The 26294-nt window shown below is 55.3% G+C and overlaps 1 protein-coding gene across 2 annotated transcripts in view; it reads right to left on the reverse strand.

The window, feature by feature from the left end:
* SLC6A6 (solute carrier family 6 member 6) overlaps positions 1 to 26294 on the reverse strand; it is an 80236-nt gene that overhangs the window by 29804 nt on the left and 24138 nt on the right. The window contains exons 3-5 of one of the 2 annotated variants that reach the window (XM_079933666.1): positions 11452 to 11694; positions 9393 to 9527; positions 8117 to 8351 (exon numbers count right to left, since the gene is read on the reverse strand). In XM_079933666.1, the coding sequence (XP_079789792.1) occupies positions 8117 to 8351; positions 9393 to 9527; positions 11452 to 11680 (599 nt within the window). In that variant the 5' untranslated portion in view covers positions 11681 to 11694. The remainder of the gene's footprint in view (positions 1 to 8116; positions 8352 to 9392; positions 9528 to 11451; positions 11695 to 26294) is intronic. The other variant, XM_079933665.1, reaches the window with a different exon arrangement.

The raw sequence follows: 26294 nt of genomic DNA on the forward strand, positions 1-26294 counted from the left end.
CGGTCAGGGCTCGGAAGGCCCACTGGCCCAGGACACTTTCTCATTGCTTTTTCCTTTTTTCCCAAAGAAGCTTCAACACAAGGACCTTGAATAAATCCAAGATTCCCACCTCAACTGGCATTCAAGTGAGGCCTTTCTTCTGGTCACACCGACATCAAGGGGCTCCATCAACGAGCTTTTCTAATTTACCTCATCTGGTCCAAGGATTAGAAGTCACTTGCCCCATTTTACAGATGGGGAAAACTGAGGTTTGGAGAACCAATCATCCACGGACACACAGCCACCAGGTGGCAGAACTGCCACCCTACACCCGGGCTGTCTTGACTCCCAACGCCAGTGTTCTCTGGACTCCACTACCTTGCCCCTCTGGTTAAGAGAGAAAACAGAGCCTAAACTTTGAAAAGAATCTCTCCAGGCCTTGCTTCAACAGCGGTCACTGGAGCCTCAGGGCAGGGGGCATCCTCACAAGGCAGGCTGTGGGCCAACCGTGTCCCGGCTGGGGCCCTGCCAAGCACGTGGGTTTGGCGGCTACAGCAGCTTTAGAACAAAAAGCCCTTCCCCGTGCAGCCTCCAGAGCTCGGCGCCTTCAATGAAAGCCCAGGGCCTGCTGGGCAGCAGCCAAGGACTCCTTGTGAATGGGCTGCGTCGGGTAGGCACCGCTCCACCGCCAGGCACACCATCCCCGTGCTTCCAGGGAGGCTTCCCATGATGCTCCGGACGACCAGCGTCCTTCTGTCTCCCAGGCCGCCCTCTCACACTGGACGTCGCCCTCAGGTGAGAGTCTGTCTTGCCTACCAGACTCTAGACACACCACGGCAGGCACACAGCAGGGGCTCAGCCAATGCCGAGGGGGTGCCCAGTCACAAGACGGCCTTTCCTTTTCTCCTTTAGGGCAAGTTGGCCAAGAGCTTGAAACCCCAGAGCCCCAATTCTGACCACACCCAGCCCGCGCCAGGTCACTGGTGCCCTTCTGCGTTCTCCCACCACCGTGCTGGGCAAACCTGTGGTGCCCACTATGGACGGGAGGCTGCCACACGGCCTTGCTCTGGGCAGCTGACCAGCCACTGAGGCCACAAGAGGGAAACTGAGTCACGCACTTGCTTCTCCACTGCTGGTGGCAGTCCCCTTTGCGGTGCCCTCCTGCGACAGTTTAAGGCACGTTTTCTGTGACCCAGGGGTTCTATCCTAAGACTCTCCTACAGTTACATCTGCAGGTGGGGCCAACGACAGGGTCCACCCCCAGCGATTCATCTCCACTCTGTCGGAGGGAGCAAATGACTGGAAACCATCCAGATGGCCATGGGTCGGGGCCCAGCAGGCACTGAGCAGGCTCCTGGCGAAATGTTGCGCAGCCCTTAAGACCTCGGGACTCTCCCTGTGTGCTGATAAGGGGTGACGTCCCAGGGGCGAGATAAGTGAACAGAGAACAGTGCTGAGGCTGCCTCACTGTGCGGAAGGCGGGCACACGTGCTCAGATTCGCAGACTCTGGCGGACGCACAAGACAATGGTGCAGTCGCTGCCCCGGGGGATGCAGGGGCGGGGGTGGTGCGGGGACTCACTTGGCAGTGAATATGTTTTTTAAACTATTTGAATGTTTTCAACGTGCTCATATCACCTTTATAAAAATTACTTTAAATTCTTAAAAATGCTTGCATGGGGCCATGCAGACATTCTAGGAATGGAGTGAACTTGTCTCATCAAACAGCAGTTGTCGTAACAGAGCCCACTGTAGGCTCGGGGCCAAAGTAACCGACATCCTTTCCAAAGTCATCTCAGGGATAGCCGAGGAGGCCGGAGACTGTGTGAGTCCATCTGAACCCTTTCTTGAAGGGACCCAGTTTGAAGGACCCTTCCCTGTCGGGCCCGCACAGGCTCAGCCACGAGGCACAGACCAGGATCTGTTGACCCTTCTCCCTCTGGTGCATGGGAGTGCTCAGTACTCTGTAGAGTACTGTGCCCCAGAGGGACTGCCATGGTGCACTGCCCCTCACCAATGCCTCCTAACCTCGCCTGGAGGCTGCACAAGTTACCCCAAATCTGGCCACATCGCCCCAACATTGCCACCACCCCTGTCCAGGCCCCATTGCTCCCCAGGGCTGTTTCAGCAGCCTCCTCACTGGTCTTCCTGCCCCCACCCTCACCCCCAGTCTGTTCTGATTAAGACAGAATCTGGCAATACCCAAGTCAGGTGACACCCCACTTCTGCTCCACAACCCCCATGGCTCCCACCTACCTGCCCCATTCCTTTTTGCCTCCCTGAATAAGGTGACCAAATACTCTATCATTCAGACCCAGACATCTTAAAGAGCGAGGGTGGTGCCTATTAGTAAGAGGCTGGGACCATAGGCATAAATGGGACCTGTCCAGGACAAGCTCCGTGTGTAGCGGTCCCATTTCAATGCTCATCCTCGTGGCCCCTTCCCCTCCTCCTTTAGCCACACTGGCTTCTGGAATGTTTCCTGAACAGGTCCAGCACGCTCCTGCCTCAGGACCTTTGAACTGGCTGTTCCCTTGGCCACTCATTACATGACATGCCACCCCACCACCTTCAGGTCTCTGTTCAAATGCCACTTCACCAGGGCAGCCTTTCCTGGCCACCCACTGTAAAAAGCATCCCTGGTCACTCTCCTTCCCCAGCCCTGGCTTTATTTTACATCACTTATCATCGCTTGTATATTACAATTTTACTTGTATCATCTGTTTAATGTCTGTCTGTCCTACTAGAATGTCATCTCCATGGAGGCAGGACCTGTGTCTCTCTTGACCACTGCTGGATTCAGAACAGTGCCTGGCACACAGTGAATGCTCAATAGACATTAGTTGAGTAAATTAATTATACCCATTTGGTTGATGGGGAAACTGAGGCTCAGAGAGGTGCAGTAATTCATCTGAAATTACCCAGATTAAAAAAAAAAAAAAATCAACCCTAGGCCTGGTTCCTTTTTCTGATCCCACCCTGGGGAGCAGCCACCCATGCACTGGGTACCATGCTTCCCTTCGAGAGGGGCCCCAGCATCCCAGGCTTCCCTGCATCTCTCATACAGAGAGGAGGAGACCTAGAGGTGAGCTGCATTCTTGTCCAAGAATAGTAATGATTCATTCCAGGGTGGGATCCAAAAAAGAATCGCCTGGACGTCTGTTTTGAGTCGGCCGCCCCGCTGCCGTCCAGCCGGCACTCAGAGATGTAAATACGTCCTCCGAGTGGGCCAAATCGTTTCCTTTTGACTGCCGGCCAGCCATTTATTGGCGGTGGCTCTTCCCTGGAGACTGGCGGAGGCAACAATTATAAAAGAGCCCATCCGCCCCAAGCATGGGGCCGCACAGGGCTCTCTCCGCCGTCTCTCCCTTCCGATAGCTGCAGGGGAAGATTGGCTGAGCAGGGCTTGTTTGCAAATATGACTCATTTCTTTGATTCTAATAAAGTCTAATGATATGTGCTGAGCTCCCAGGGGGCTCTGGAGGAACCGGGGAGGAAGGCATGGCTCCAGGATGATGGAGGGCATTTAGCCAGATCTGGCCCCACCCGTCTTCCAGGGCTGGGGGCGAAGCAGGACCCTCGGAACTGAGGTGACCTCAGAGCAGGGGCGAGCAAGGATGAGGCTGACTGGGGGCAGAAGCTCTGCTTCCCCCTCACAGAGCGATTCAGAGTTAAATTATAAAGCCAGTGTGAAATGACTGTCTCAGGGGCCCAGGTGGCTTTCAAGGGAGAAGGGCATCTCACCAGCTCCCGCTGATAGTGCTTTAGTGCTGCAGACGGGGTAGGCGTGGGGACCCAGGCCAAGAGAAGACCCCATGCGTAACCTGCCAGTGGGGTCACACACACATGGCACAATGTTACCTGTGACCGTGGACTTGCCCTGGACTTATGGCCGGTGGGGACACAGACCCTGGAGGTGGCGTCCAGTACTGGAGACCAGGGCTGAGCTCTCTGCTATGTGTAGCTGCCTGTGTAACCTTGGGTAAGTCACTTAACCATTCTGGTCCTCAGCGTTCCACCTAATAAGCCACGCCCAGAGGCTCCATCGTCAGCATACCGCTTGTTCTAGCTCTTTAACACTGAGCCAGGCTGTGAGGTGTTAGGACCACGCTACCTCTGAGCTCTGGAGAGGTGGTGACTGCACGGAGGCCAAGCAGCAGGGACCCCGGGCCAGAGTCACTGTCCCTGCTCTGGGAGACAGGAGCATGGCCCGTGGCTCTCCAGCAGCTCCTCTTGTAAAACCAGAGCGGGCAGAGGGGCTGGTAGGGATGGTCGACCAGGGCCTTTCCTGTCCAGAGCCAGGAGGAAGGCTTAGCTCTGTGGTGTCTTGTTATCTGGAACCCCAGGTAGCTCCCGAGCACTGTCAGGCCTCTTTTGCCGAAAGAAGGGCCAGCTCAGGGGCCCGCGTGTCTGGTGCAGATGAGAGAGGTGAAGCCAGTGATGGCCGGGGCTGGGCTTTGGCTCGAGGGGCCCGGAGACCAGCCTGGAGAGGATGCTTACTGCTCAGCAGCCCAGTGGGTACCGGCCAGCGACACCTCAGTCAATTCCCAGCAATTCTCCCTCAGTGGAGATCCCAGAGTTAGTCACTGCTGGGCTGGTGGCTATTTTCAGGGGAAATCATATAAGCTAAGTGTCACCTTAAAGGGAACCCACATACTGAGGGCTGAGCCCTCTGAGGCTCTGTATACAGTAGGCACTTAATATATGTCCCAGCCTCTCTCTCACCAGTGTGTTCCTTGAGTAAGTCTAGAAAACACAAATTCAATCCCATGACTCCCCTTCCCTCCTCCTTAGCTTCCGTGGCTCCCCCTCTTAGAGAACAAAGCCCAAATTTATGTGCCTAACATCTAAGGCCTCCATCCTTCTCCCTGGCCCCATGTGTCCTATCCTCCGGCCAAACCAATGACTCACTGCTACTCATGTGTTTTACGAACGCTGAGCCTCAGCATGGCTGTTCCTTCTGTCCAGGATGTCTTTCCCTCTCTCTTTTCCAGCCTAGTGACCTCCTACTCATCCCCCAAAGCCCAGCGCACATGGCCCCTCCATTTGCAGATTGGGAAATGAGGCCAGAAGGGTAGTGACTTGTTGCTCCAAGCTACACAGCCAGGTGGATGCAAACATGGAATGAATAAGAATCAGCACTCAGTGAGCACTTACTCAGTGCTGAAACACTCACTTAATCCTCCCTGGCTGGGCAAGATGATGATCATGGAAAAAGCCACGAGAGGGTTCTAAGCCGAGAAATGACGTGTTTGGATTCACAGCTGACTGCAGAGATGCAAAGGTAAGGTGGAGAGAGCAATAAGAGGCCATGCTGGGTCCGGGAGAGGGATGAGGGGGTCCTGTGGGGGAAGGGCGGCAGTGCAAGTGGGGAGGGGGGCTAGGCTCTGGATATGCTTTAAACGGAGAGCCAAGAGGACCGGCGAATTGGATGTGGGGTTTGAGGCAGAAAGGAGTTTGGGATGATTCTTAGATATGTTCCCTACTTAAAGGGCCTCTGCAAAGATGGGACGAAATGACGGGGGCAAGTCCCTGGGACGATGCTCACGGGAGTCAGTTATTCCACACGAGTTCTCGTTCCCTCCCCCTCTTTCATGCCCAAGAGAAGGGAAGGCCCTTGAAGGCAGGTGGCCTCAACCTCTCCACTCTCACGGGTGGCAGGGAGGTCCTCTCCCCTCCTCTGTGGACCCCAGTCCTCCCTAGGCTTCTAAAGAGGGAAGGTTATGCGTGAATGTTCAGGTGGGCTCACAGAACCCTGCCGGGGCCCAGGGGAGGGTGCGAAGGCCAGAGCGGGAGGGGCGGCCAGGCGGGCGGCCGACATTCTCTGGACTGGGCGAGTCTATGTGGACCATGTGAGGATTGGGAAGGTGACTGCAGGACCAGGATGTTTCCAAAGATAAATCCTGTCAATGTCTTCTGGCTCAGGAAAGGGAGCTCGGGCACTCAGAACGGGGGTTCTGGAAGGCAGGAGGCCTAGAACCCCCCAGGAGGGCCCAGGCTGGGGGACAGGCAGGAGAGGAGGCACAGGTATGGACCTCCCGGCTCACGTGAGCTCCTTCCCAAGAGCCCTCGGGCCTGAGATACAGGGCACAGCCCCTTTGTAATAGCGGGGCCATTCTTAGTCCCTCTGAAGTTGAGTTTCAAATGTCCCCAGGGGGCAGTTTTATCCACAATGAGGACACTAAATTAGGAGTAATGGCCCACATTTATCAAGCAGGCTCTCAGGGCTGGCCATACATGAACTTGTTCCATTAGGGCGGCCCTACAACCCTAGGAGGGCAGGGTTATGATCTCCCCAAGTATAGCTGAGGACCCTGAGGCCCAGAGAGGAAAAGGCACCTGCCTGAGTTAGAAATGGCAGAACAAGGGTTTCAACCCAGGTAGCCGAACCATGCCTGAGGCAACGAGGCCCCGGTGGGCACCTGAGTAGCCGGGCGAGTGCCAGGGCCCTAGGTGGTCAGGCTGTGCCAGGCACGGCAAAGAACGGACAGGGCTGTGGTCTCGGGCCCCATTCAAGTGAGAAGAATGAAGTACCTGCATTTCTTTGTCTATAAACTCAGCTGTCCAGAGGGTGGGGAGCAAGGGGGGGGGGATGTGTCTGTAATGGTTTTTGTCTGCAAGAGGGAAATATGTCCATGGAAAAGAGCCCCAGTTCCAGGAGCCCGGGTACTCGTGAGCACATACTGAAGGCCCGCGTGTCAGGAGACGGACGTGGACCACCTGGGTGAGGCCGACTGGACCTTTCTGGCCTAAGATTCCCCAGCCCTGGTCCTAACGCTTGGCTGGGACCAGCCAGCAGTGAACTCCCTCTTCTGTGGGCCTGCTCCTGGGCCAGGTTCTAAGAGGGGGAGAGACACCTTGAAGCAGCAAATCCACACACAAAAGAGAGGGAGTCTCATCTTGCGATCATGAGGGGCCGCCCCCTTCCTTAACACCGTCCCCTGCCCCTGGCTCTCAACCCCACGCAAGGCCTCACCTGTTATTTCCAGGATCGAAGGGACTACTGAGCAGTCAATTTAATAGCTCATGGAGAGCAGGAAAAGCAATGCACTAATACATTTTTGATTCATCTCCAAGCACTGTGTTAGAAGGACTTCCCGGTATGTCAGCTAAGAGCTACCCAAACTTCAGGCCTCCATGTTCTGCCTTTCTGATGTTTGGTCTATGCGTATACTTCAGCAGTTACTGACTCTATTGTGGAAAACTGCAAAAATGCCCATAATTCTCCATTCCTCTCATAAAGAGACAGAGCCTATTTCCCCACCTCTTGAGTCTGAGTCTTGTGGTTGTTTTTGGCCAAGGAGACATTAACAAAAATGGTGCAAACAGAGGCTTGAAAAGTGCTCCTGCACTGGGACTTCCCCATCTGTTGTTTTTGGAATGCTGAGCCACCTAGGAACAAGCCCAGGCTAGCCTGCAGGGTAATGAGACCATAGGGACCAGTTGCCTGTGGCACCCCAGCCAATAGCCAGCCAACTTCCAGAAGAGCTACCCTGGTGCCCTACAGCTGACCTACTAGCGAGGAAACCCAGCAAAGACCAGAACTGCCCAGCCAAGCTCAGCCCAAACTGCCAAACAGCAGAGCCGTGAGCCAAGTAAAATAAATGGCTGCTTGAATGTGGGGATGGGTGTTACCCGGCAAATGCTAACTGAACATATTTTTCACGCTAGCTACTCACCTCTTGACTTGAGTAACTACTTCAGCTTCATACATGCATTTTTCTCTGTGCAAAAACAGGTTTGATGTGCTAACTATATTTTTTCTAAAATACATTAAGAAAACTATATCATTTTCAGACAACATAAGAACATATACCTGCCTTTGGGAAACAATCCTCACAGAGATCCCATGGGTGTAGGAACGATTCATTCCCCTCATTTGACAGTTAAAGAAACTGAGGCTCAGAAAGGGGCAGTGACTTGCTGGAGGTCAAACAGCCAGTAAAATGGCAGAACTGAGGTTCGAGTCCAGGCCTGTCTGAGACCAAAGGCATGGATTTATCTCCAGATCTGTACCCCTCCTTCCGCCCACCCCGCCCCAAGAGAGTGGCTCCCGTATCCCTGGGGAGAAGACGAGGGAGTGGGCTGTCCACTGCCTCCTCCCCTGCCCCCTCCGTCCTCCGCGAGGCCAGCCTTACTCCCAGAACTCGGTGACGGGGGAGGTGAAGTTGGTGGTGCTGAGGGAGATCCACAGGCTCTTGTTCCTGCGCAAGGTGTCTTCCAAGCACTGGGGCGTGTTCCAGCTGTGGTTGCAGTTTGCCCAGGGGAGCTCCGACTGGAAGGACTGGAACAGGTAGTACGTGGCCCAGGCCAGGATGATGATGTAGTATATGTTCAGGAGGGACACAATCACAATGGAGGCATAGCCGATGCCTGCAAGTGTGGATAAGCGAGACGAGCATCAGAGGGAGGCCAGACCCACCACAGCCACACCCCCAACCAGAAAACCCTGGAATCTGCGGGCCTGGGGCCAGAAGGGGCCCTTCAACAGTGACCAGCAAATATCTGTAGGATGAATGGATGACTGGATGGATGGATAGGTGAAGGAATGGGTGCTTAGATAAATCAGATAGTTGGATGAATCGAAGGATATATGAAAGAGGGATAGATTGATGGATAGATGGATGGATGGATGTTGGAATGATGGATATTCACTCTGTTGGATGGATGTATGGATGGTGGTTGAAGGGAAGGTTAGGTAGGTGAACGGACGGATGAATGAGTGGATGGGTAGATGGAGGATGGTTGGATGGATAGATGGATTGCCTAACTATTGACTAGTTTAATGAAAGAAAGGTTTAATGGATAGATGGATGGGTAGATTTACACGGATGACTGAGAGAACAGACTCACACATTCTCCCACCCCTGCCAATTATAATCATGACAGTATTATCTTATGAGGGCATACTAGGAACTAGGCACAGGACTAAACGTTATAATAATAATAAAGCTACCACTGGTTTGGGGCTTACTATGTGTACAAAGCACTTTTACATGGCTATGTCGTTTTGTCTTCATAGCAATCCTTGAAGTAAGCATGTTATTTCCATGTTACAGTTGTGGAAACTGAGGCACAAAGAGATTAAGTGACTTTCCCAAAGTCACGAGAATTAGCAAAACGAGGAATTGGGACTTGAAGCCAGACAGAACGGTTCCTGAAAGGCTTCTCTTCTACCCTCTGCTGCTTAGAAGCTACTGGCTCCCTTATCCTTTAACAACCCAGAGAGGCGGGAACAGCTGTGTGGAACGAGCAGCAGCATCACGTGTACAAGGTGCTGGCGTGACCTGCGTCAGGCACGGTGCCACGCGGCCTGCATGAGGCTCCATTGTACCTGGCAAACAGTAGGTGTTCAATAAAAATTTGCTGAACCGATGAACACCAGGCCCCAGGTGACCTTTGTCCCACACTCACCGGCAAACAAGGGGCAGATCTTTTCCCAGCAGGTGATGCCCCCTTCAGAGGTGTACTGGCCTATGATTACCTCCAGGAAAAACACAGGCAGGCCGCCCCCAAACAGGAAAATGAAATATGGTATGAGAAATGCACCTGCAGAGAGAGAAGAGTGGGGTGAGGCGCGGCGGCTGTCACGGGGCCGAGGCTGTAGGTCTCCTTCCCAAGCCCTCCCGGCCAATGGAATCAGAGGGCATGGGTGAGGGACATGAGGGTAAAGGCCAAACTCCTAGACCTGGCTGAAACCTCTCCGGGTCCTGCCCACCTGTCCAGCCGGCATCACCCTTCCTGGGTGCCCTCTTGCCTTCTGCAAATCTACCAGGTGCTTGAAGTCCCTGAGCCTTTGTTTAAGCTGCGGTGCCTGCCCACCTGCCTGCCTTCCCCACATCCGTCCACCCGAAGAAGGAATGCTCAGCCCTTAACACCCGTTTCAAACGGGCCTCGTTGACGCCTTCAGCTAGCCTTCCCCGGCCCCCAGGGCAGGAAGCTGAGAAGAACTTGTTAGGAAGGGTGATGGGAAGCGAGAGGTGGGCCTCTCCAGCCGGGGGTGGGAGCCAGGGGACGAGGGAGGGGCAAAGAATTGGGCAAGGGTTCCTACCTGGTGTCCACTAATGGCTTCAGCGGGTCCATAAACCCTTTGAAACTGTGGGCAACTTGGGTCTATTTGTATGTACTTTGTTCTGGGGAGCGTGTAGGGTACTCATCAGAGTCCCAGAGGCACCTGAGACCTACAAAAGGTTAAGTAATCAGGCTCGAAGGCAGAATTTCCCGAAAGGTGGTTCTCCTGACGGGAGCAGCTCGCGCATGCCCAGCTCTGCCGGAGCGCCAGCCCTTGGCCATGGGCCGCCACGAGGAGCTGGGAGTAAGTTCTTACTACCAGTTCTTGCTGTGTCAGCAAGGAAGTCTCCATCGTGTCTGACCAACTTGAACTTCTCCAACAGGAGAGGATTCTAGCTCAGAGCCTTCAACAGGTAAAAAAACAAAACCCAAAAAACTCAGACCAACCAACTAACCAGCTGACCAAACAGAGAATGTACACTTAAAAAACACCTTCACCTAAGTGAAGGGGTCTAAAGGGACAAACTTCCAGTTATAAGATAAATTGGTCCTGCGCGTGTCATGTATAGCATCGTGACTCCAGTAACAACATATTGGACTGTGCATTTGAAAGTTGCTAAGGGACTTCCTGGCGGTCCAGTGGTTGAGACTCCATACTCCCAACGCAGGGGGCACGGGTTTGATCCCTGGTCAGGGAACTAAGATTCCGCATGCCGCACGGCGTGGCCAGAAAAAAACAAAACAAAAAATGGAAGCTGCTAAGACAGCAAAATCTTAACAGTTCTCATCACAAGAAAAAAAAAATCTGTAACTATGTGAGGTGATGGATGTTAACTAGACTTACTGTGGTGATCATTTCTCAATATAGACATAAATCATATTGTATCCCTTAAATTAAAACAGGGTTTTATGTCAATTCTATCTCAATAAAACTGGAAACAAGTGAAAATTAAGAATTTTAAAAATCTTCACTGTATTTTTTTTTCCTGGATACCACCTTTCCATTACGGCAAATGATACTGGCTTTTTACATTTAAGGTGGGAAACCAAGCTTGCTTTTGAACTACATTTGGTTTAAGTTAGAAAAGCAAAGGTTAAAAAAGTTATAAAGGAAGGAAGAGTGGGGAGGTGCAGAGCTGTGAGGGAATTTACAAAGGGGGCGTGTGAATATCTGAGGCTTGGGAGACTCCGGCCTGGCCTCATGGCACTCTTCAGAGATGGTAAACTGGAGGATCAGAGAGGGTGAGGGATCTGCTCAAGGTAACACAGTAAGACCCTGACAGAACACCACCTGATTCCTAGTCATGCTCATCTCCTGCTTCTGAGGAGTGGGCTGGGGGCTAAGCAGGCTGACCCAGGGGAGGTGAAGGTGGGAGCCTGGAAAGCCAGGCATGGGGAGGCCACCCACGCTCTGGCTCAACCCTTCTCCTCCAATGCCACTCTCTGCCCAGCCCAGGCTCACCTCCACCATTTTTGTAGCAGAGGTACGGGAAGCGCCAGACATTGCCCAAGCCGACGAAGCCGCCAGCCACGGACAGCACAAAGTCAATCTTGCTGGCCCACTTCTCCCTCTGCGGGGGCTTCCCCTCAGCCTCATCCTCAGGCCGTGTGCCTGGGCTCTTCCCTGGGGATGGCTTCAGGATATCCTTGTGGAAGTCTTTGAGACACTGCAGCTTCTCCTTGGTGGCCATGTTCTCCTCGCTTTCTGTGGGGGACAGAACAGAGTGCAACGTGCGTCGGTAAGGGACACCCTGTGTGTCTTAACACAACCCGGCTGGCCGGCTCTGGCCTGCTGCCGCCTCGTTTGTCCACTCCTCTGACCTCCTAGGTGATTGGGGGACCTAGTGATCCAGGGACTGACAGGTGCCATTCCCAACAGCAGTAGCGGGGCCCACGCCCGGCATCCCCGAATGTCACACCGCACCCTCCACCTGCAGGGAGATAAGCATGAAGCCACCCAGCCCTGGCAGCATCTCTGCAGAATACAGCACCCTCCAGGCAGGTCTAGGGCAGCTTCCGAATAACAGCCTGCCTGCATTTTCTAGAAATGATCTCCAAATTTCAGATTTGCACAGAGAGTGACGCCTCCCATTTCACTCACAGCTCAGCACAGGACCTGGCCCACAGGAGGTGCTCGTTCCTCACTGTTTAAAGAATGGATAAACACAGACAAGTGAGGAATGGGGTTTCAGGCTGGAATGGAAACGATATTTGAAAACAGAGTTTCCATCACATACAGAAAATGGATGCTTATAAAATAGATTTGCAACTTATTAACCAGTCACATCTCTGCGGCATAAGAAATAAGGGATTTGCACTGGTCAGGATTATGGAAGAATGCGGGTTAATCCCCACGTGTCCAGCCCTCTCTCTCCATGCTCTGGCCTGCTCTGACCCCTGTATCATCCAGGGCCCTGGCCCTCTGACTACCCTGTGGGTTTCGCGAGGGGAGGCCCCAGGGGATATCAAATCTCTAAGCCCCCAGGAGCCGTTCACAGTCACCCTCAGCCCACCCCTGCTGGGACCCCATTTTGGAGGAGGTCGGCCACTGGCCAGCGCAGCGCCCCTGCTCTCTGTACTTCTTCAGGTCCCCGAGTCCTCGCCAGCCTGGCAGCTCGACCTTGAGGGCAAGAGCATCCCAAGTCCCAGCGCAGTGGGAGAGGGTGCTTTCTACCCCCACGTGGCAGAGGACCACGAGGACAGATAAGCCTTAGTTTCCCCACCTGCAGAATGAAAAGGATGATGGCAGAGGTGACCGACTCATAGCTAAGCAGCTCTGAACACAACCTGCTTGTTTTCGTGATCCAAATCAGTGGCCAACACTGAAATACCAGATTCCAGAGAAAAGGCGAGATTTCTAGGTTTTCTTACAAAATTGGAAGGTGGGCCACGTTGGGTTCACGATGCCTACAGTGACCTCCAGCTGGACCAGAGGCGGCCATCACCCCGGCTCACTGGACCTGTCCAGGGGCGTCTGAGTCCTCCCGTCACAGTGGCACTAGCTGAAAATCCCTTCCTTGCTTCCTTGTTAGCGGTCTCCTCCACAACTAGAACAGAGGCTCCGTGGCACAGGGACCTGCCTTGTCCACGGCTCGGTGCCCCGAGCTGGCGCACAGTAGGTCGTCAGGCAAGGACTGCTGGGTAGATGGTTCCCAGAGTGTGTCTGCAAGCAGCTGGGGCCAAGTACCAGCCCCAGCTCTGCCGCTTCCCAGCCCCATGACACTGGCAGGTCCTCGGCGTGTGGCCCAGAGGCACTGGGGCAGGGCAGGGCGAGGGCTGCCGAGGGGACGCGCTGGCCTGGCCCCAGCAGTGGGCCCTCCAGGGCCGTGCTCTGAGGAGAAGAGGCACGCAGCACAACAGAACCCCCGTTCCCCCACGCCTCCTTCCTCTCCTGGCTGGGGGTGGGGGACCCCGATTGTTTCGCTATCTGGCGGTGAGCAGACCAAGAAAAGGCTTCCTGGAGCCGCCGGGCGGCTCACTGGGCCTTCCTCTGTCTCCCGGCGACGGCATCCGCAGGCCTTTCTTTGCCCGCTCCCTCGGGGCGACGCGGGGTTCTGCCGAGCGCACGGCTGCTGTAAAAATAGCCCGGGCGGCCAGCATTGTTCCAGCGCTGATCCGTGCAGCCCCCGATAGTTATCTGAGCAGCCCATTGTGGGCCGGCTGGATGGGAGCATAATTGGAGGATGTGGGACTCCACTCCCTCCTAGTGGGGATGTTTTCCAGGGAATGACCCCTGAGTCTCCTCCAAGAAGGACCGGTGCCGCCCTTCAGGGCCCTCCTTGGATCGCGGGGCCGGAAGGCACTTCACCAGGTCAGCCAGACGGAGGGGGGAGGTGTCCGGCTTCTGCTCACATGGGCTGGGGGCACTGGCGAAAGCTACCCTGAGTCCTGGCTCTGCCCTCTGGGCCCCAGGCCCACTTGCCACTCTGGCCCTCAGAGAACCCTCTAGAAACATGAGGCAGGGAGCAGCAACAAGCTCCCTAAGACCCTTGGCTCCAGGTTCTGGTTCCATATAAGATGAGACCTCCGGCCCCCTTTTCCGCACTCAGGACCCCATCTTCCCGACGCCTGTACCTGAACCAGGATCGGGGGTGAGGCCTGTCATGTCCCGGTGTTGTAGTGGTCTCCTCACTCCTCACTGCCAAGGTGTACCTGCAGATGTGTTCCTGCATCACTGCCACCTGTCCCACCTGTGGCTGCTGCCATCACAGGCTCACCTGGCCATTGAGAACACATAGCCTAGGGATGTCCATGGACTCGCCCAAGACTCACGCCTGGATGTGGTCTGACCCAGGTGCAGACACCCCAACTCCCTGTCAGGGGGGCTCCTTCCAAGCTCCTCTGGGGTGTCCGAGGAAGCCCCAGCAGCAAGATCCGTGGATTCCGCCTCCTGTACATTCCTGGCATCCACCCACTTCTCCATCACCATGGCAACTACCGGCTCCAGGCTTGACAGCCCTCCATGGGCATCCCCTGCAGCCTCCTCCTGGGTCTCCCTGCTGCTACTCTGCCCACCCCACCCCTACAATCTGTTCTCAGAACAGCAGCTGAAGGCAACTTACGAAGCAGACTCAGATCATAATGCCCTCCCACCGCAACCCTCCGTCACTCCCGGAAGAAAACACACGCGCCTCACCACAGCTACTGGGTCTCAGCACAGGCCCCTTCTCCTTGGGACACTGGTCCCACATTACCGCTTTAGTTCAGCCCACCCCTCAGGCTCGGGCTTCCCGCATGGCTGCTCTAGGCCCCCTGGTGGCAGCCTGGCCCCTGCAGGAATCAAAGGGTGAGACCCGGCCTAGAAGCTGAGAGCCACTTCCTGGCTGAGGGACCTCAGGCAAGTTACTCCACCCTCTGGCCCTCAGTGTTCTCCTGTGTAAAGAGGGATAACTGTGGCCGCCTCATAGGGATGTTACGAGGACTGAACGAGGGGGTGCCCATGGCAAGTGCTCCTGAACTAGTATCTGCCAGTACTACTCTGTTATTGCACTAATTATTCTGGGGTCCACACTGACCATGAGGTATGGAAGGCCTTAGTCCTACTCAGAGTGAGATCAGCAAGACCCAGAGAGGCCAAGTGACACTGCTGAGGTCACGAAGCTGGGAGTGACAGCGACCATGACGTTCTGGAACCCCCAGCTCCGCCTCACTGTCCCTTGGCCAGTCCAGCCCGTCCAGCTCTGCAGACCCCCAAGAGACTCACTAACTCTCTCTCGCCTGTCACACAGCAACATCGCGCCCCCAGTGCAGCCAGCACTTGGGAACGAGCCCCCTCCGAGGTGTCCCAGACGCTCGCTGCTTTGCAGGCCGCCGCTGAGCGCTGTTTTCCTTGGCGCCAGGCCCAGGGCTATTTTCTAGCAACCGTGATACATTATTCCCCATTTTAAGAGCTTCCTATTTGCTTATTACAGCTACAAGTGATTAGAATCGGCTCCAATACAGAGGTTCCACGACGAAGGTTCCCTTCTTGTCCAGCTGAAACTCCTACTCTGTTCCTGGGGTGGACATCACAGCCAGGGCCTGGTTCCGGTGCCTGAAGACCAACGTGCAGATCACCGGGCTGGCTTGTGACACATACTCAGACAGAGTCAACCTAGTGCCAGAGATGCCGGGGTTGACAAGATGTTCCTTTGCTTCCTCCCAATGTAAAACTACCAAATTTTTGAGTACTTTAGTTCTGTGCTGAGCTGTCTATACACAATTTTCTATGCACTCTTCAAACACCCTCAACACTGCAGACGGGATTTTTAGGACCGTTTTACGGATGGGGGGAGTTGAGGCTCAAGCAGGGAAGAGAGTGGCCTGGCTGAGGATACACAGGTGGGAAGGAGACTAGAGGCAGAATTCCCAGCTGGTCTGCCCAACGCTGAAAGCACCGGAGCGAAGGTTAGAGAGCAGCCTCTGCAGGGTTTGCAGATGGGGACACTGAGTTCAGAGGGAAAGGACTGCAGAGGTACAGAGCCAGCAGCAGGGCAGTGCTGGGGACCCCGGGGGCCCACGCACCAGCCATCTGGGTCTTGAAATTGAGATGCTACTGAGGCCCCTCCCCCACACCTGCCACCTCAGCCCAAGGCTTTGGGGGAACCAAGCCCAGAAGCCGGGGGGCTCTCTGCCTTGCCCTCCCCTGCAGAACTTGAACTTTCTCAAGTAAACAGTTTCCCATGTGGCTCTCTCCTGTCAAGAACAATGACTCAAGTCCCCTGTTGTCACTCAGGAGTCCCTACAGGGTTTTTAAATAAGAGGGCAGGTACTTCTGTTTCCTTTTTGGAATACTTTCCCCACCCCAAAAGGGCATAGCCCACAGCTGGGCTATAGGATGAATCTCTGGGCCTGACATCTGGGGTTTGGCAAGCGACTCCCAGAATCCCCAAACTGGGGCAGGACAGCTGGACGACAGATCCATTCATTTCACAGGTAGGGAGCCTGCAGCCCGCTGGGCCTGCTATGGAAACAAGCAAGCAGCTGGACCCCTTGTCTGCCCTTTCCAGAGCAGGGTCCCTCCTCCTCTCTCCTTTCCTTGTCCCCCATCTCCACTCCAGACCCAGTGTTCTGGGCTCACAGAGGCCACAACTAAGCTGAGTGACCTGTCCAAGCGACAACCCTCTCTGTGCCTCAGTTTCCTCACTGGTTAAAAAAATGGGGGTAAAAATAAAACTCGCCTTATAGGGATCAAATAGGATGATGCCTGTAAAATACTGAGCACAGTGCCTGGTACATACAAGTGATTAATAAATATTAGCTGTTATTGAAGAAAACATCTGATCACACTGGGATTTTACTACATTATGTGTAGTAAATATTGTATCCTGAGCGTATCCTGAGAAAGCAAGCTGCATTTGTTGGGCACTGGCTGCACGCACACTTATTCAGCACCGTGCTAAGCGCTTTGCAAGCATTTTCTCAATTAACCCTGTCCATGGGTGGCCATTACCATCTGCCTGTTGCTGGCAAGGCACAGAGTGGTGAAGTTACTTGCCCAGGGTCACAAAGCAAGCAAAAGGCCGCTGAAGCTTCGAAGGGCTCCCAGGTCTATTTCGGCCTCTCAATTCCATGTTCTCAACCACTCGGCTGTTTTGGATCACTTGCTCTAGATATGTCACAGAGTGACATCAGGTCTGGCGCCTTTATGCCAGCTTCAAGCTACTGGGCTATGCTGAAAAATTAGGGAAGTAGGTGAAGGCAAACAGGGAAGTGAGGGGCCACATGACAGAGACAGACAGGGCAGGGCCTGGGGACCCGTGCAGCAGTCAGCGCCCAGGGCCACAGGGGTGGGCTGAGCAGGCCGATGGAACGCACTGACTGGGGCAGGATGGATGGAGCCATGGACCCGAGGCTTCCTCTAGCAAACAGGAAGAGTTTCTCCCAAACTTCTCTGATAGCCCTGGAGGGGCTCCTTCGAGCACTGTCCCCACAGACTGCAGGTGGGGGACAGGCTCAGTAAGGAGGAGGGCCAGGATCAATTAGTAATGTCTGCCCCAGGCACGCTGCTTACATACAATCCTGGCCCTAGAGAGTATTTAACAGTTAAGCACCAAAGGGGAAAAAAAAACGTGTATTAAGAGCACTATTTCACTTCCTAGGGTAGCTGACTTTGAAAAGAAAGCAGGAATTAATTTTAAAAAAGGGTTTTTTATTCTTTTTCATGAAAAGGTACACCTTTAAAAGATTTGATCATTTGATTGAATCATTTGATCATTTGATTGACCTTCAATCAGAAGGTCTGTATCCTTCTGTCTTGGTTATCTATTCCTAACTCAGGCTAACTCAAGCATGACAAGCTCAAAGGCCTCCAGGGACCTGGCAGGCAAAGAATGGAGGCCAGTGGGGAAGGGCCTGCAGAATATGCCACGGGCAGCTCTCCTCAGCTCCAGCTACTGTGGTTGCCTTTGGGATCGAGGCCACTGAGGCCAGATCCTCCAATTTCTGGAGAGGTGTTGAAATCTGAGACGTATGTGCACATACAACTTCCAATTTCTACAACATCGTGTGGGCCAAACACCCAGTTTGTCCTCTCTGGTCAGACCATTGTCTCAGGTCACCCAAGGCAGTCGCAGCAAAGGGCAGGACAGGCTCGGCTGGAGATGCTGACCAGCCCAGCCTCCAAGGTCCGATGGCTCGCCCCAGTGAGGTCATCCAGGAAGCCCGGCATTGTTTTGCCAGGAACAAAGTCGAAACAATGAGCGACAATTCTGTGGTCCTAGTGAAAGTGAGTTCTGTTTGGGGAATTGTTTTCAGCACGGCAGCTCTGGGGACAGGGTCTGTTATCTCCTGGGCTCAGCGTCTGTGGCAAGGCCCTCCCCTCCCCCCACGAAGGCTCCTGTCTACCCCCATTCTGCTGAGAGCACCCTGCCTGGCTCAGGCTCGGCCTTCAACCTACAGGAGCGTTGACTTCGCCCCAAGCCTCACGAGCCTTCCTTTTCACAGATCAGGAAGCTGAGGCTCAAAGAAGGGGAGGGTCTGGCCCAGGTCACACAGCCACCAGGCGAGGCCAAGATTTGCACCTAGATCCTGACTCCACGTGGTTGGTGACACCCCAGGGTAAGGTGGCCTCTGTACAGGGACCTAATAGAGCAGATCATACTTCTTGATCTATGGTTCGCAGAGGAAAAAGTGGGTGAAGGTGGGCAGGTTTTCCAAAGAACTGGCCTCTAGGACAACGCCGGGGCGGGGGGCAGGATGTGGGCCCAATGTACAGCCTTCTCCTCTCTCCGGCACCAAACCTGCAGGCGGGCGGGGGGAGGAAGGCGCGAGCAGGCTGCTCTGTGGCCGGGTGGCCCGGGGATGGGCGGGCAGCAGGTGCAGGAAGGCCGGCGCTGCCCTCGAGGGGAACGCAAGCTGGGCACACAACACACCCAAAACAGAGGTGCCCCAGGCACTGGCCCAGTAGGCCACCGAGTCAGGGGACAGGGCAGTAGGTGAAGAGTCAGAAAACTGGGTCTGGTTCCAGTTCCAGTCCTGCAGGCCAAGCACTTCCCCTGTGCCTCTTGGATATTTGGGGATAAGTCGGAGAGAGGGCAGCTCCGGCGAGCAGTGAGTACCGAATAAATATTTACTGAGAGCATCCTCTACTAGGTGCCAGGCCCTGCTGTAGGGACTGGGGACTCGGAGGTGAGCCTTGGAGCTGACATTCCAGAAGGGAAGACAGACACTAAATACATACATGAATAAATATTTACGACTGGGACCGGTGAGCAGAAGACAACCAAGCAAGACGAGGGCACAGGGAGTCAGAGGACCCCCTGAGGAGGTGACGTTTCATAGTGGCAGACGCTCACTAAAGACTGGTTCTGGGCAGGCCCTGTGCTAAGCCCTTGCAGGTACCAATTCATCTATTCCTCTCACTAGCCTGAAGGAATGAGGCCCAGAGAGGTGAAGTCGCTTGCCCAAAGTCACACAGCAATCAACGGGCTTCAGGGTCTGTGCTTTCAACCACCTTGAAGCTGGGCTCTGCATGGCAAACATCTGGGGGAACGGTGTGCTCAGAGCAGGGACAGCGTGTGTGAAGAAGGCCACACTGGGGACGGCAAAGGAACAGAGGGAAGGCCGGTGTGGGACAGAGCAAGGGGGACAGGGCATGGGGCGACCCGGAGAGGAAGCCAGGCCTGGAGGCCAGGTCAGAACCTGGATTTATCTAGCGGGTGGTGAGGGACCCTGGAGAGCTTTGTGCTGCCCCAAAGAGTGCTCAACTCAGGCTGTCCCTGACCACCTGGCTCCCTCCCACCCTGAAGGGATTCGAGGGCCCATGTTGGGCTTTCCTCTGTAAGCTGTTGCCAGTAGGGACTTTCTATTGGGGCCTGCAGAGCCCAAGTCCTGAACCCCGACACCTCAGAGCCGCCGGCCTCCTCACTGTGAGCCGAGCACCTGTGGGACAGGCTGAAGTGACCGCCATCTTTTGCAAAGAGGGACCCGCCAAGGATCGCGGCCAGAACTGCTGTCCCTCGGCCAAGGACCATAACATGGGTGACCGAGAGAAGAAAATGTCCTTGTGAGTCTAGACCAGACCCCTGGCCCCTCCGTGGATAAAACCCATGGGTTTTGGAAAGAACAGGGTCAGTCTTTGACGCTATATGATCTGGGACACGTCACTTCCCTCGGACTGGTTCCAGGAGAAGCCCCACCTGCCCTACCTGGACCGAGCACCTACCGCCTTCCTGCCCTCAGAGTGCTAATACCCGGGGCGTGGGGGCTCATTTTGTCACAATATCACAAAAATGGTTCTCAGTTCAGGAGGAGGACAGGAGTCACGCGTCTGGTTGGAGTGAGGCTTCAAGGAGCAGGTCCCGTGACACCCCCTGGGCTGGGCCCGTGGCCAGGCTGGACCTGGTCCCTGAGGGAAGGCGGAGGTCCAGGAACAGTCAGGCTGCACGAATCCGTTTGAGGGGGCTTGGACCCCAAATGCCACTGAGATTGCCAGCACGCGCTATAACCACCAATCAGGTGAAAGAGAGGAAGCAGGGAGCCGGGAGGGCGCCGTGGCTGCGGGGGACTCAGGGGGCCTGTTTTCACGCACAGGGCGGTGAGTCAGCAGGCAACGGCCTCCTGCCACTGACTCACCAGCCGCAAGCCTGTCACTCTGCTCCCCGCCTGCTTCCCCACCGCCCGGGCCCCAGCCGGGCTCTGCCGGAAGTGTGGGTAGAGTAGGTCAACCAGGACCCTGAGACAGGCTCTGCAGAGCCCAGGATTATTTCTGGAGGCCAAAAAAAAAGAGACATGAGAAAAAAGAAAGGCTCGGTTTCTGTTTCCTCAAACTTCCCCTTTCAAGCTGTAAGAACCCTAACCTCCTCACTCCTCTCTAGCTGGCTGTAAAAAGCAAACAGAGGGCAGGCCCCTCCCTCCCTCTACAGAAACTGGAGAGAGAAAGGCCCTGGGGGCAAGGCCAGCTAAGTGCACGCGTGGCCCAGTGCTCACTCAGAGCCGGCCATCCCCCACTCTGTCACCAGGGCTCTGCTGGAAGTTACAGCTCCAGGGAAACCAGCCAGGGCAGCTTTTGCAGTAGGGCCTTGAGCAAGTCACTGCTCTCAGCCTCGGTGTCACCTTCCGTAAAATGGGCATCACATCCTGTCTACACCGTGACAACTCGTAGCTCATTAGTGTTTGTAAACAAGCTCCCCGTTCTCACTGTTCCTCTTTTAATCATGTTTCTTCTCAAAGAGGAAGGACTTTCTTTTTCCTGCCCAGCTCCATGCTTACCTCTCCCTCACTTAGAAATTTAGCTCAAGGAGAGTTTGGTGCCTGTGGAGTGAAACAGCCTGGGATTCATTCAGCAAGGAAGAGAGGGTGATCCACTGGCACGGGCTGCCGCTGCGCCCACCGCAGAGCAAAGGGGCTTGTTGCCTGGGCTTTTACTCCATTTGTCTGGAAGTCAAGTTTCAAGCATCCTCCACCATCCAGACCCCACCCAAGATGCCCAGGGGCCTCTGAACCCACACAGCCCGTGCTTTCCCACGCCTCCCTCCACACCTCGGCTCCTGCTGTTGCCTTAGCCCAGCACGCTGCTCCCCGAGTAACTCACAGGCAACCCCCCAGGATGGTGGCCCCAAGGACCCCCTAGTGCCTCCCCTGGGCTCCGCAGGCCACACCACCTCCACCTCTGCCCCATACTCCCCGGGCCTGCTTCCCAACACCCAGTACAAGGCCTGGCACTATGAGTATTTGTCAGAGGGAACATTTAGGGCTCAGGACTCTGGGGACACTCAGTGCAGGAGCAAGTCTCTTCCACTTTGCAGCTGTGAGGCCCCTCGATGAGGGTGATGGAGCAAAGAGCTATAGATGTAACTCTATTACATGTATCCCTGGCATCTGAGCACAGTTCCCCCCAAAGGGTCAAAACTCCATAAAGCTTTGCCTTTTATTGAGAGATGAGCCTCAAATCTTTAGGAAATCAATTTTCATTAAATGTGTTCCCCGAGCATCTTCCAAAAATGAGTTTGAAGTGAATTCTCTCTGGTTCCCTAAAGGTTTGCCCAGTGCTGGAGAGCCCAGTGGATCCTGCACAAACGTTGAAAGCTCCAGCTGGGGCCTCAGAGGTCTTGGCATGTGTGAACGCAAGCCCACTTTCTAGATAGAAAAACCGAGGCCCTGGACCCACGGCGGATCAACAAGGAGGATCAGCCTCTTTCACAGACAGACCATCAGAGCTGGAGGGGAAACTGAGGCTGGAAGGAGCTGACGGAGTGTGGGGATGCTCCCGACACCCCCCACCCAGTGGAGCACAGTGGGTGCCAGAGGCGGAAAGTAAAGGTCTTATTCCAAACCTGAGTGGACCGGATTCATATCTAACTCCGTCAGGTTGGTGAATGTTGGTGCAGCAGCAGCGGCGACTCCCAGGGCTACAAGATGGTGCCTAACAGCAGCTACTGCTTGGCTAGAAGAAAAACTCATCATTAAAATCCACCCCAGGGGTGCAGGGCGGGCTGCAGGGATGGCTGACATTCCTCAACTGTGGTCTTCCTACACGTGCAGACCACCTCCCAGGCAGCCCCACATAGCCTCCATGACCCCTAACCTTTCACTGTGATCCACTTATGCCTCCGTGGTGCCTGCCAAGAGCACGGTGTGGGGGATTTGCCACTCACGCAGCGCCGCAAGACGAGGCCGACCCAGCCACTGGAAACTCCCCAGAGGCGCGCCCTGAACTCTGCTCCCACCAGCTTAGCCAAGCTTGTTTCTGGCAGACCCCACTGCCTGCCATGTCGCCCTTAGCTCAAGAACTATCAGTGGAACTATCCCAGCTGCTTGGAGACTAATCATCTCAATTTCCCCACCTGGAAACCAAGGCTCACTCTACATGTCTGGCCCTGTCCGCAGTCCCTGCCGCCTTATTTCTCCTCTTGTCCTGCATGAATCCTGGGCCCTCCTCATTCTCCCCAGCATTATCCCCTTCCGCCCTGTGCTTCGCTTGTGGGCTCCCTTATATTTAGGTGGATCCCACCCACCTTGAAGACCTGGCCCAAGTGTCGCCTCCTCCAGGAAGCCCTTCCTGCCCACCCCACTCTTTCCCTCACCTCCTCTGGCCAGTGTCACTCTCCCACCCCCATCTCCCAGGTGCTGGGCTCTTGTTCAGAACTGTGCAACTTTGGACAAAGCTCAAAGTTCTTTTTGGGAAACCTCAGTTTTTCCTCCTGTAAAATGGGCCTCTTAATCTATAAAGCCATCCCTGGCTGAAGTCTCTGGGCTCTCGGGCAGAGCTAGTAGATGCCCAAGACCCTCACACAGGCCTCAACACCAGCATCACCTGGGGCTCTGGCTGAACATGCAGACGGCTCCCCCCAACACCCAGCTCTCCTGACTGAATCTTCAAAGCTGTTAAATGAGCCCCCAGGCGACTCTCAGCATCAGGTGAGGCCAGGGACAGTGGTGCCAATGGACTGGGAGACTCTTGGTAAAATGCAAAAGAAAACCAACCAATGAAAAGGACTCTTGTTGGTGACGACAATGCACCTGGGCATGTGAGTGTGTGTGTGTGAGCGCACGTGCGTGGTCTCCTCCGCCAGACTGTGAGCAGCTGGAGGCTGGGCCGGCTGGGTTTCACCTCTGCCAGCCCTGGTGGGCCCAGGGCCACCCCACACTTCATCTCCCCTGTTGCCGCTGCTCTTTGCAGCACCCCGGGCACGGGCACTTTTGCCCCGTTCTACAGATAAGGAAACTGAGGCTCTGAGAGGAGACAGGACCTGGCCCAAGGTTACCCAGTGAGTGAGTGACAGCCAGTACTGAACCCAGAACAAGGCCAGCGCGCCTTTATATCCACTTACTAAAGTGAAAAGGGGGCTGAGAACTGAAGGTGAGGGCTGGCGGGTGCATTACCTGGGGCCTCTGGGGCAGGGAGTTGAGTGGGTATATGTGATCCTGGAGGGACAAGCATCAGAGAGAGCCCCCTACCCTGGGAGTGGGACACACAAAGGAAGCCAGGACCTGGTTCTGAAGCCTGGTAAAGGGCAGAGTCCAGCTGAGCAGACCTCAGGCAGCTTCTCCAAGGACAGGGACGAGGTGCACGGCACACCGCCTGGGACTCAGGGACCCCTTGGTTATCACCCTGGCAGTCACTTTTTTCTAAGGTGGAGGCAGCAGGTGGGGTCTTCCCAAAAGAAACCCCTGTCCTTTAAATGCCAGCCACCCAAGCACAAGGCCCTGGTGGGGTCAGCTCTGCCAGGGACAGCGCTTGACCAAGGCAAGGCCTGCCCTCTCTGCGCTATGGCTCAGACCCTCCAACCAGGAGACTCCCAGCCTGGAGGTGCAGTGTCCTGTCCCTCGCCACACACATGTACACACAGCCCTCTCTCCCTCAGTGAAGGCAGTCTCCCCAGCAGAAGAAAACGTACGTCATCAATAAACCCTGTGTGCCTCAGTTTCCTCAAATGGAGAATGGGGACAGTAATAGTGAATGGGGATCTGCCTCTTAGGGCTGCTGAGATTAGATAAGCGAGTATGTACAGACCACTTAGAACAGCACCTGGACAACGTGTGTGCTCTCAGCATCAGGATGGCGAACAAACTCACGCATGTTCTCCCTGAGACCAGCGGCAGCCTGGACTCACAGCCAAGGCCCTACTGGGCATCTCCTGTGTGCCAGGCCTACTGGGAACCTGACAGATACCCCACAGAGCCAGGACCAGGGTCAACCAGCTATGAGACTCGGGGCGTCACCCTAACACCCCTGCCCCCTCTTATTCCAACTTCCTGTCCTCTTCCACAGTGGGTGGGACTGGTGGACCCTGGGGTCCCCTGGGTTGGTACTCCCTGGGGATCTGAGCTTGGATATGGAAACCTTCCTCACCTCCCTGGCCTAGTCTTGGGGTGGGATTAGAGAGCACTTCAGGCAGCTCCCCATACAAGGTGCTGGTGCCCTTTGGGCCCCTGGGTGGTGGCACCTGCCAAGCAGGGAGGTGGAAGTTACAGGGGCTGGACCTGAACTTGAGAGCAGACAAAGGCTTTGCTGCTGGGAAATGGGGCTACAGAGTGGCCGTGACAACCCATGGCGTGAACTACAGACCAGCTAATCGAAGAGTGGCCAAGCAGCCTCCCTCCATCCCCCTGGTCACAGCCAGAGACCCTGGGCGGCAGTCAAGAAAACCTTCATGAGGGGAAGGTGGTCTCGCTGGTGTCCCCCAGGATGGCTGAAGCTGCAGAAATCAGATTCTGTGACCCCTCAACTCCTGGCAGCCTCGAAAGCCCAAGGATCCTAGCTGGAGGTCCCTGGGTATGTGAGACCCCTCTCCTGGCCATCACGGAGTGACAGATCAACCCAGGAGCCCAATGCCCAGAGTTTACAGATGAGGAAACTGAGGCCTGAAAGGGAAGGGGGCTTGCCAGGAGGCTCAGGGTGACCCTGGCTTCCTGAGCTGTAAGTCACGGCCAAGAGCAGCCTCGACCTCCCAGGGTGGAAGGAACCCCGTGTGAGCTGATGCAGGCGGGCTGCTCCGCATGGGGCGGGCACACAGACAGGTGATATCACCATGTCCTGCGTGAGGACGAGCGTCTGTTCACACTGAGGCTGGTCTTGGGGAAGGGCCGAGCAGCAGGAAGGCGAGTCACAGCGAGGGCTGGGGTGGTTCTCAGAGCTTCTACTCCGAGCTGCCCAACACCAGGCGGGGCCAACTGGGGTGAAACCTCCTCCAGCCCATGGTGCAGTGAAAGGCTAAGCCTGGAGGCTGCCAGGGCTCTTTCTTAGACACATGTGCCCCCACCTTCTGAAACTGCAGCCTTCCTATTCGGAGGGGAGGTTAAAATTGTCTTTCTTTCACAGCATCGGAGTGAGACCAGATGGTCACTTTTATAGAACTGCTGTGAAGGGGTAAAATGACAGGTGTACGGCCCGAGGGTGGGCCACTCCGCTCCTCAACCCCAATGTGATTTTTGAACATGCACTAGTTCATGAAATTCAGCACCATCATCTGGCCTAATCTGCCCATTTTACAGGTGGGAAAACTGAGGCCCAGGTGCACGAGCCTCAGTCTCCAAGGTTTCAGCTCTGAGCTCTCCACAGCCAGTGCCCCTTCCCGCCAGCTGCTGCTGTTTGGATGCCTTGGACCAGATCAACTCCTTACTTATTTGAGGACCCTTTCCCAGGCTTAGGAAATCCAGAGCCCCAAGTGCCATGGAGGCCCCTGACCCCAAGGGAATGCCGTGTCTCTTCACCCGGCGACCTACTTGCAGTCAGCTCAGGGGCTGAGAGGCTCCATCACGCAAGCATTTGGGCTGAGGAGGTGGGTAAACAGAGGGTCCCACTGCTGGTCTGGGGTGGGGGACCTGGTGGAGCAGTTCCAGCCAGGGGAGCCATGGCCTGCTCCGAGCTGGATGCCTCTGAGG

This window comes from Stenella coeruleoalba (assembly GCF_951394435.1).
Source record: "Stenella coeruleoalba genome assembly, chromosome: 10".
Classification (NCBI taxonomy): Eukaryota; Metazoa; Chordata; class Mammalia; order Artiodactyla; family Delphinidae; genus Stenella; species Stenella coeruleoalba.